This window comes from Ruditapes philippinarum, unplaced genomic scaffold (genome assembly GCF_026571515.1).
Source record: "Ruditapes philippinarum isolate M1 unplaced genomic scaffold, ASM2657151v2 ctg1797_1_1_1_1, whole genome shotgun sequence".
Lineage (NCBI taxonomy): Eukaryota > Metazoa > Mollusca > Bivalvia > Venerida > Veneridae > Ruditapes > Ruditapes philippinarum.
This window is the reverse complement of record NW_026858597.1, coordinates 72,213-83,873: the sequence shown is the minus strand read 5'-3', so window position 1 is coordinate 83,873 and position 11,661 is coordinate 72,213. Positions and strand designations below refer to the sequence as shown.

Genomic DNA, 11,661 nt, shown 5'->3' with positions numbered 1-11,661 from the left:
TGTTTCCGTACTTATTGTCAGCGCGTCACATTTTTAGTGGTTACGTCACGTGTATAACGATTACGCCACATATCTAAATATAGAACGTCAAACAATGATTTTATAGCATAATAATACACACTTTCGGTTCTTCTATGTTCAATAGGAAAAATGCGGGTCGTGTTAGAATTATAGTTTTAACATATTTTATTATTAATTTATCATGTAATTGACCCCAAAGACAATGTATTTAAATTGTTATTTTTGCCCTAAAAAAGGCTCATATCACAAAGTTATTAGTAAGTAAATTCCTTATTTTTTTATTTTATTTTGATATATTTTATCAAGTGTTTTATATAACAGTGGGCAATACGATGATCATGAATTAAGGACTGAGGAATTCTTGGATAAAGTGGGTGAATTTATGGACGTTTATAAGAATGTAAAATGTTATGTTTTATTGCATGTTATATGTAAATGATTTAAAAAATATTACATGTGTCATTTGTTTCTGAATTATTTACTTAACAAATATTTACTCTTAGAAATGTCTGTAAATTGTCCTTTAATAAAATAATTATTAATCAAATAATACTAAAAATAATTAAAGTAAGCATATGATATAAAAGCATTATGTTGTTGGCTTATTTACTTTATAGAAAAAAAATGGATGAGGGGTGAAGTGACTTAAATTACTGATTTTTTTTTTTTTTGGGGGGGGGGCAATTTCTGCTTAAGCCGGTCCTACCGGCGTGGACGGTAGTTTGTACTTGACAGCACCGTCCATGAACAGGGTCAATCAAACCGAACCTGCAACCTTTTCAATTTTGACGTGTTGGCAATACATTAACGATTCTTGTTTTCTCTATTTGTATGCATGTAAATGTGAAGAAGTTTGAGAAATCTACCGGTTGAGAATACTTACTTTTGGACGATTGATATAAAGAAACTAGTTTTTTGGTACTTTCATTAGTAAAGGTGATTTTTAATAATAATAAGTACATCGATCAGATCTTGGTGTTTTGTTATTGTTGTTGATGATGATACCTGTACATATTTCATATCTGGCAAACATCAAGAAAACTACAAATTCAAACCAAGATCAAATTAGTGTCTTATGTGCTGAGGAATTTAAGAATTTGATTTTCATTTCCTCTGGAAATTTTCTTCAATTTATATCCGGTGTACGGTCCCATACCGTTATTGCCAGAGGTAAGAAAATTCTATTTTCCTCTTCACCCTGCTCGCATGACACTTATTTGATTTAGGTTTGACTTTATATTTCCCTTAATACGCGTCAGATATGAAATATTAACAAGAATCAAGAAGGAAAAAAGAATTTGAAATACTTTTTGCAAAAATCACCATTGTCCAAGAGAGGAATTGTTTCCCCAAGTACAAAATATCTAGTTTCTTTATAAAAATCGTCCAAAAATAAAAAAATCTGAATCGACCGTTTTCTCAAAACCCTTTCATGTACTCAAATACACTTTTTTTAGATAAATTGCCAAACAATTGACTTCTGAACAGCGGAAAATAATTAATTCGCTTGTGTACTGGGACTATAAAATGTATGCTAAAAATGTACTGAGTATATAATAGGCAACTGTACAGACTTAGGGGGAGCGGTGGCCTAGAGATAATGGGTTCGAGCCCTACTCGGGTCACGACCATGTTTCTTCATATGACACCAGTACTGGTTGGTTCCAGGAAGCGGACTCGAAAGTGATTAATATAAGTTGCAAGAACTTGTTTCGCAATCGAGCATAAATAAATATGTTTAAACCAACTGTACTGACTATATAACGTATAAAACGAGCATTGGAAATGATTAAATCCCTCATCATGTTTATGTTATGTGTAATCATTATCATTTTTATCATTAATTATTTTCAGACAGACATGGAAAGTGGGGCATCAGACGGTGCAAGTATTTACTTGGCTGCCAATATACAAGTATTTGTATAATCAATGTTTACAGGCATAAAATTTATGCAAGTCTTAACTAGTCTTGCTAAACTCTTCAATACTCGATCTTGAGTTTTCCGGAAAGTGGGAAATTAGTAATATTTTCAAAATTATTAACCTTGATGCATTTATGTTTAAGTTTTGACATCATCATTTAATAGTGGCTTTTAATAGATATAGGTTCAATACTGAATTTACTGAACGAGTTTAATAAAATCATGTAATACTAAACCTTGCACTACCGTTTTCACGGAGTCACAAAAGGGTACAGTCATGGCATAAACTTACACATGTACGTGTGCGTGTCATTGGCCTTGTGGTTACACAATGGTCACATATGTCTTTTCTCATATACTGTCATGAAAGTTAATAAGAAGATTATATTAAAGATACTGTAACACACATTTCTTATGGTTTTATTTCATAAATATAATGCTCAAATTAAGATAAGTTCCAATTTTGTAAGTTTCAAAAGCATTATATATAAAGATATTACCGAATTTAACATTTTACAGGATCTTTAATTACCAAGATATGGTAAAGACTGTCATAAAGAAATAACTGTAAACTGACAAAATGATTGACATGTTGATCTTTAATAATCTATTTAAATCAACCGATAGATATTGACTTCTCTATGTTCATAAACGTACCAGTATATGTTGTTTTAAAATCTAAATCACAAGTTTAACAAACACGCAAATTATTGGGTTTTAAATTTTTAACAAGATATTAAAGTCAGCAATTATTGAATAAATGCAGTCCTCTTATATGTGTACGAGTCCAACAGAATCTTAATCCAGTATGGTACTAAACAATGTATAATGACTTCTTTATTAAAACACCACCATTTTTTTAACATCTCAACAAAACTTTTTTCTTGAGATCCAAACTGTCCATTTAAAGTCTTATAGTCCTTGCTTTGTTGTTGGCAATAATTTTTAATTATTCCTTCGGATCCAACTCAAGCCAAGTGCAACTTTTTGTAAAGTGATCCTGTCAGTTGAAACTTTGCCATGGCCACTTGTTCCTGCCCAACGACGTCATTCCTCAGAATCAAAGAAGTGATCTCTGTAAAAAGAGTATAAGTAAATGTCACAGTAGTTATTGACAAAAAGGTGTAAAAAATGCGAGAATAATCCATAAAAGCTTAACACAGCAATGTGCTTTCAAAATTTGTATAATTATATTTGGATCCGAGTGGGAGCATCTCTGAAGTTGAGTCCGAGTGGGAGAATTTTTATAAAAAGAATTAAGTAAAACTGACTTCTGAATAGACATATTTGAAACTTATCTAGAACAATGGGTAAACATGACTCGGTTTATGTTCCGGTACGTTAAAAATAATTTTAAAGAAGGTTTTCAACCTTATTTCATATATGTTTCGGGAAAAGTCCGAGTGGGAGCATTCAGAGAAAAACACTTATCCCGTTTTCAGGCCTAAGCCAGGCAATGAATCTATAAACTTTTTTTACATTATCTCAAGTACTATAGCCATGCTTTGGTGCGCTACATGATGTTTGATACTCTTACGTTTTTATATAATAAAATTGTATTTTACCCTTGAGTCGACGAAAAAATGGTCCAAGTGGGAGCATTCAGCAGGTGTACGATGACGTAGTATCCTACCATTGTGATATAATTTTACCTAAGTGTGTTATACAACCTCAATTACAACATACAGGATCTTTAAGCTGCAAAAAATGTGACCACCTATTAACAAAAACACTTTTTGCTGCTACACCTTAGTGGTCTTTTAAAACAAGTGTTACTGTGCATTGCATATTTACAGGTAGTTGATTCTATATGTACGTGAAAAATAATAGTTTCTATAAGATAAAATATGAGAGAAAACAATTAAATTCCACTCTGAGAACAAATCGAAAATTAGTTTTGATTTCTATTTTCGTTTTGATCATGGAAATTGCTTTGTAATAATGATAATATTTGATGATCATTTGTACAAAAATAATATTTGTTTCACGCTTTGATGCCACAAGATAATCAGTCGTGGCCACGAGATAATAAGTCGTGGCCACGAGATAATATCTTGAGGCCTCAATATAATAAGTCGTGGCCACGAGATAAAATAAAACTGCAAATGTCACTTCTATGCCACCGTACGTATAACATGTCCAGCATGTTTTAAGGGAAATATATAGTCAAGCCCATGTTAAATTAGTGCCATGTGATTTTGTGATATAAGAAATCTTTTTTTCTTACGTCTGTTTTTTTTTCGGGAACAAGTCACTTAATTCACTCTCAGTAAGACACTTGGAACACGTACCCCATTAACCTATTAATTCTAGAGGAAATACTAGTATTCCTGTAACGTATATGCCTTTTAAATTATGTTAATTTTCTTAACTGTTAGAATTTTTTAAAATACAAGTTTGTTTATACTCAAAACACGATTATATTGGGTGTACGGTCATTTTCATTAATTTTGTTTATTGTAAAAAAACAACAAAAAAAAAAACAACAACAACAACAACAACAAAAAGTCCATTGCGCTTAAAAATGCAGTTGCGTATTTTAATCACACCGGAAGTACCGGAACTAGCATGCATAATGTTATGATCACATGATTTAAATATGGCGGAGGGACATGGGATCCGTGAGAATGGGGAAAACGATGACCAGCCACCGAGTTCAGCGAATATTTCTGGACAGAATGGAGATATATCACTCGATATAATGGTTGATGCTTATGCTCAAGGTACAGACATATGCCAAACAGTGTGTTTTAGAAATTTATATATCTATAAAGCAAAAATATCTCATAGTGTCATCATTATTAATTTTTAGGAATAGGGTCCGTCGTACGTGAAGGCAACCATCATATATATAATGAAAACCCCTGGCACACAATTGGTTGGACTATTGTTGATTGGCTTTTTATGCCACCGCAGCATCTGCGATGCGGTGGCATATAGCGATTCACCTGTGTGTGTGTGTTTGTTTGTTTGTTTGTTTGTTTGTTTGTTTGTGTGTGTGTGTGTTATATAGATTATATAGTGAACTTAAAAAATCTTCTTGTGAAAAACCACTAGTCCAATTTCAACCAAACTTGGCAGGATTGATCCTTGGGTGAAGGGCTTCCAAAGTTGTTCAAAGAATTTCATTCCATGCAGAAATCGGCAACCAAAAGTAATTATAAGAATAAATTTAAAAAATCTTCTTGTAAAGACCCAAAAGGCCTAGAGCTTAGATATTTTGCATAAGGCATTGTCTGGTAGACCTCTACCAAGATTGTTCAAATTATAGCCCTGGGGTCAAAATTGGCCTCGCCCCGGGGTCATTGATTTTCACTATATATATGTACATATAGTAAAAACATAAAATACCTTCTTGTAAAGACCCAAAAGGCCTAGAGCTTAGATATTTCGCAGAAGGCATTGTCTGGTAGACCTCTACCCAGATTGTTCAAATTATAGCCCTGGGGTCAAAATCGGCCCGCCCCGTGGGTCATTGTTTTTTTTCCTTATATGTATATAGTAAAAACTTTAAAAAAATTTCTTCTAGCATAACAATTGACAAATGCTAGAGGTTAGATATTTTAAATGAAACATTGTGAAGTGAACATCTAGCAAGATTGTTTAAATTATAGCCCTGGGGTCAAAATTGTTCCCGCCCCGGGGGTCATTGATTTTCAATATATACATATAATAAAAAATCTTATTGTCTGAAGATACAAGGCTTAGAGCTTTAATATTTGTTAAATGATATCATCTATAGGTACTCTACCAAAGTTGTTCAAATTTTGCCTCTAGTGTCAAAATTAGCCCCGCCCCGAGGGTCATAGATTTTCCTTATATGTATATAGTAAAAACTTAAAAAATCATCTTCTCTAAATTTACAAAGGCTAGAGTTAAGATAATTTGCATGAAACATTATGTAGTGAACCTCTAGCAAGATTGTACAAATTATAGCCCTGGGGTCAAAATTGGCCCCACCCCCAGGGGTCATTGATTTTCACTATGTACATATAGTAAAAAATTAAAAAATCTTCTTGGTAGTAGGTACAAAGCTTAGAGCTTTAATATTTTGTATATAATGTCATCAATGGGTCCTCTTCTAAAGTTGTTTTAATTATGCCCCTAGTGTTAAAATTGCCCTGCCCCAGAGGCGATAGTTTTCCTTATATGTATAAAGTAAAAACTTGAAAAATTTTCTTCTCTGAATTGAAAAATCTTTTTCTCTGAATTGACAAAGGCTAGAGGTTAAATATATGGCATGAGCCTTTGCAAAGTGAACCTTTACCAAGATTGTTCAAATTATAGCCCTGAGGTCAAAGTTGGTTCTGCCCCGGGGGTCATTGATTTTCATTATGTACATATAGTAAAAAAATAAAAAATATTTTTGTCTGAAGGTACAAGGCATAGAGCTTTGTTGTTTGCTATATAATATCATCTATAGGTCCTCTACCAAAGTTGTTAAAATTTTTCCCCTGGTGTCAAAATTGGCCCTGCCCGGGGGCAGTGATTCTCATTATGTACACATAGTAAAAACAGAAAATAAAACAAATGTTTTCTGAACGGGAGAAAGCTACAGCTTAGATATTTGACTTTAAATGTTGTTTGGTGGACCAGTATCAAGATTGTTTTGAATTAAACCCTTGGGTCCAAAATTTTGCCTTGCCCAAGGGGACAGTGACCTACTTTTCTTGTCCTTTGATGTACAGCAATGAAATTTTGACCATGTGCACAGTTTTAGTTGTAAAATTGAACTTTGATATCAGGTGACCTAGATTTTGATGATGTGACCTACTTTCTTGTCCTTTGATGTACAGCTATGAAATTTGAACCATGTGCACAGATTAAGATGTAAAGTGAACTTTGATTTCAGCTGACCTAGATTTTGACAAAGTGTCTTACTGTGTTGTCCTTTAATTTAGGCTGTGTGAAATATGACCTTCACCACCAAATTCACTAGACTCGAGTGCATTGATATATTCCTACTCTGATCTTTTATTGAGTTAACAACAGATTTAGCCACTAATCTGATAATAAGAATTAGATAGGTCAGGGATCTATGCATTATGACAATCTTCAAAATTGTATAGTTTAGTGTTGTATTAATGCGGTGGCATAGCATTTTTCTCAAATGCAATCTTGTTTTAAAGTTAATGCCCTTGGTTTGAGTTTTTTATTCTATTTATGTCCAGGTTAAACTTATAAATCATGTTATAGCAAAAAAGGACTTTTAAAATCACATTTTTATCATAAAACAGTGATTGGCCTTTGTTATATGCTTGCTTGTTTATATATTGTTTACATATTGATTTTCAATTTTTATTTTTTTCAGAGTATCAAAATCTTGACCAAACTATGGATGAGATAGATTCATGGATGACTAAATTGGAACAACAGAATGATAGTTTAAACGCCCAGTTAGATGATTTGCTAGAGTCAAGTCGCCAGGCTCGGAAAGAACTACAAGAACAGAACAAAAGTGTGGTAGTAAATGACATAGAAATGGATGATGAAGAATGTAAGACGGAGAATGATTTAAACATTGCCGGAGATGTTTCTCAAAGTGCTACTAGTGATATACAAAATAACACAGATGATGTGAAAAATTCTGATAATTGTTTGATTAAAGATGAAGAAAATGATTGATGAAAGTTAAGACAATAGACTACTAGTCATTTGTAACTTTGAATATCCAGATTCCAGAGTAATTTTAGATTCTATTAAATTCATTATTATTAACTATGCTAGTCCTTGAAGTCACATAGCAAGAATTGTATAAACAGAGAATTAGTGAATTCTTTCAGTTTTATAATTTCATAAAATTGAATTAATGTAATGTATTTATAAGTTACTGCTGTTTATTCGTAACAATCAAATGATAGGGTTACGGGGATCAGTTGAATTTCAGTTAATGAAAATATATTTACATAATACACACAATAGGTGAAGTATTTATCACATTATTCTACATCTCTGACATGCTAGGGGTTATCATAATTTTCTTATACCACCTGTTTAAAGTAAGGCCAGCATTATTATCTATACAGTATAACTAAAATGTAGCGCTTGCCGAGGGCAAAGTGGTTAATAAGATTGTTGACTACAAACCTTTTGCCCCTCACCTCTGTGGGTTCGAATCCAGCCAGGAACTCTGGACTCTTTTATGTGGAATGTTAATAGTTTTACTCAGGTGCCGGTTTATACCTAAAATAATGTACCAAGGGACCCTGAGGTTTTCCTTTAACAGTTAAGCGGGAGGGCTTTACAATCAAATGTGTTTACTAAGTAAACCTTAGTAAAAATAGTAACATGAAAAAAACAATCACAACCCTTTGTAAGGACATCTGTGTTTTATTCTGTGGACATGATTCTATCATTGTATTAATTAATGATATATTTATATGTTGAAGAATAATATAGCATTCCATGATGATATTCAAAATTATAATTACATTCCAAAGTTGAGTAAATCATGTATATTTTTAACTTGTCTTAGGTAAAATTTATCTTGTGAGAAAAAAAGAACTTAATTAGTAGCCTGTAGATTAATAATTTTGAAGCACAAATTGTTGATAATTTACCTTCATGCATTTTCCATGGAGTATAAGCCAAATATATGAATTTTGAGACAAAACTAGGTCACTGTATAGCGGCCAATTAGAACGCAAAAACCTGAGACAATACAAATAGGTGGTAGCCCTGAAAAGGGCTGTCATGCCAGCAAAGGACCTGCCTTTCAAGCTGTTACGCTCAAACTCTGTTTGGAGATCTTGCACTCTAGCACTCTTTCCTCATCATCCCTCTCAAGCTCTTTAAATCTTCTGCCATGCCCTGTGCCTTCTCAACAAGGTGTAATTACCAAGGGAAAGTGTGAAGTCTAATTTCTTGAATTTGTACTGTAATTTTGTAATGTAAGAATAGATATGCCATTCACTGTTTAGTGTTATTTCACATTTGCTCTCTATGATGAACAGTTGTTGAAATTATATACAAAAACTGTATGTATTATTTATAGTAATTAATTATACAGGTCTTTGACTTTTATATTAGCTTACATGTAAAAGATATTGTAGTAAAATTCAAATATTTCTATGGTGTTTGTCTGACATGTTTCCATTGGTTGACAACGCAAACTTGGCTTAAACTTGCAATCCCTGAACTGTAAAACACCCACCTTAACTACCAGACCAGCACTTGGCTACGTGATCGGAAGTGAGCTATCATTACAAACACTCGGTCAATGAGGTTCTGTGATAAATGAACAACAATATTAGTTGATTAGCTAGAAAAAACAACAACAACAAAGGTGCTTTTAAAACATTTATTTCAACTAGCATATATGTGTGTAAAAATATTGGCACACAATATAAACAAGAGCGATTAGTAATCACATGTGTCGCCTCATGATGGCCAATTTCATGTTGGGACAAATTTTGTGACAGACGGACAGACAGACGGACAGTGCACAACTAGACTAACCACTTTGTACTGATCATTCCTGTAAAATTTGGATAAAATTGCACCAGTAGTTTATGAGGAGTAGTCCGGACAAGCTTTTGCGTATCTGGCAACACACAGAAAAAAACACCTTTTTATCAAAGGGCCATAACTCGGCCAAAAATCATTCAACCGGAAACCCGTGCAATATGCGCAAGGACTTGAGCTACAGATCAATCCTGTAAAGTTTCATTGAAATTGCATAAGTGGTATAAGAGAAGTAGTCTGGACAAATTTTAAAAATAAAAATTATTAAAGGGCCATAACTCTGCCAAAAATCATTGAACCGGAAAATGCTGACAATATGCACAACTAGACTTGGTACTGATCATTCCTGTAAAGTTTGGATGAAATTGCACCAGTAGTTTATGAGGAGTAGTCCGGACAAGCTTTTGTGTATCTGGCAACACACAGAAAAAGAAACCTTTTTATCAAAGGGCCATAACTCGGCCAAAAATCATTCAACCGGAAAACCCGTGCAATATGCGCAAGGACTTGAGCTACAGATCAATCCTGTAAAGTTTCATTAAAATTGCATTAGTGGTATAAGAGAAGTAGTCCGGACAAACTTTAAAATTAAAAATTATTAAAGGGCCATAACTCTGACAAAAATCATTGAACCGGAAAATCCTGACAATATGCACAACTAGACTTGGTACTGATCATTCCTGTAAAGTTTGGATGAAATTGCACCAGTAGTTTATGAGGAGTAGTCCGGACAAGTTCTGTGACGGACGGACGGACAGACAGACAGACGACGGAGAAGTGATCCCTATATGTCGCCTCTACGGATGTAAAGTTTCATTGAAATTGCATAAGTGGTATAAGAGAAGTAGTCTGGACAAATTTTAAAAATAAAAATTATTAAAGGGCCATAACTCTGCCAAAAATCATTGAACCGGAAAATGCTGACAATATGCACAACTAGACTTGGTACTGATCATTCCTGTAAAGTTTGGATGAAATTGCACCAGTAGTTTATGAGGAGTAGTCCGGACAAGCTTTTGTGTATCTGGCAACACACAGAAAAAGAAACCTTTTTATCAAAGGGCCATAACTCGGCCAAAAATCATTCAACCGGAAAACCCGTGCAATATGCGCAAGGACTTGAGCTACAGATCAATCCTGTAAAGTTTCATTAAAATTACATTAGTGGTATAAGAGAAGTAGTCCGGACAAACTTTAAAATTAAAAATTATTAAAGGGCCATAACTCTGACAAAAATCATTGAACCGGAAAATCCTGACAATATGCACAACTAGACTTGGTACTGATCATTCCTGTAAAGTTTGGATGAAATTGCACCAGTAGTTTATGAGGAGTAGTCCGGACAAGTTTTGTGACGGACGGACGGACAGACGGACAGACAGACAGACGGACGACGGAGAAGTGATCCCTATATGTCGCCACTGCTCCGTAGAGGCAACACAAAAATACATGATTCAACAAAATGCATATTGATACCTGTACAATTCAAATATTTCTGCTTCAAACCTCTCTAGAAAAAATAAGTATTATTGATTAATAAAAAAGAAAAGCTTTTAGTATCACAAACATTATGGAATGATAAAGTTGGCAGCAAAATTTATTGAAGTTGAAAAAAACAAACAACATGATACATGTATATTCTACATGGAATGTATAAAAAAATAACTGTATAAAATTCATTTGCAATGATCGGAATATACTAGTAATCACTGTAATGGATTTCCTATGGATAAATCACCATAAATGTTTTAGGACAATCTAACCTCCAAATACAGTCAGACCACATGTCAATTAAAGCCATGGTGTTGTTTTTTCAGTGTCCTTTGTTATAAGTATGGCTCTATTTAAAGAAATGAAAATAGTAGTGGGAAATTTCTAATGTTAGTACAACTATTGAAAAGGAAGTAAATGAACTGCATTACTAAACTAAAAAAACTTATTAAGTGTACACTACAATCTCTGTAGAACAACACCCTTAAGAAGACAAAGATTTTGGTTGCTCCTTACAGGTGTTGCTCTAGAGAGGTTAAATTTATTGTGTAGTCTTTTTTTGGGAGGGAAAAATTGATCCTGTTCTTGTAAACAGGTAATTGCTTTACAATTGATCACTTTTCAGAGGTTTTGCTGCAACTTTCCTTATATAATAAATAGGATATATTGAAGCTTGCAAAGCTGTGTATTCTGTTAGGGTATATTTTAGCCACACCCATCAATGTTTAGTCACCTATTATACTTTTTGATTTCACAAAAGGAA

At 33.4% G+C, this 11,661-nt stretch overlaps 1 protein-coding gene across 1 annotated transcript; it reads left to right on the top strand.

Annotated features, from left to right (window-relative positions):
* Positions 1–4,498: 4,498 nt before the first annotated feature.
* Positions 4,499–9,010, top strand: LOC132753690 (bublin coiled-coil protein-like). Its single transcript, XM_060744186.1, has 2 exons — positions 4,499–4,666; positions 7,255–9,010. Exons 1-2 carry the CDS (start codon positions 4,543–4,545, stop codon positions 7,566–7,568), a joined length of 438 nt encoding a protein of 145 aa, XP_060600169.1. The 5' UTR covers positions 4,499–4,542; the 3' UTR covers positions 7,569–9,010.
* The last annotated feature ends 2,651 nt before the right edge of the window (positions 9,011–11,661 follow it).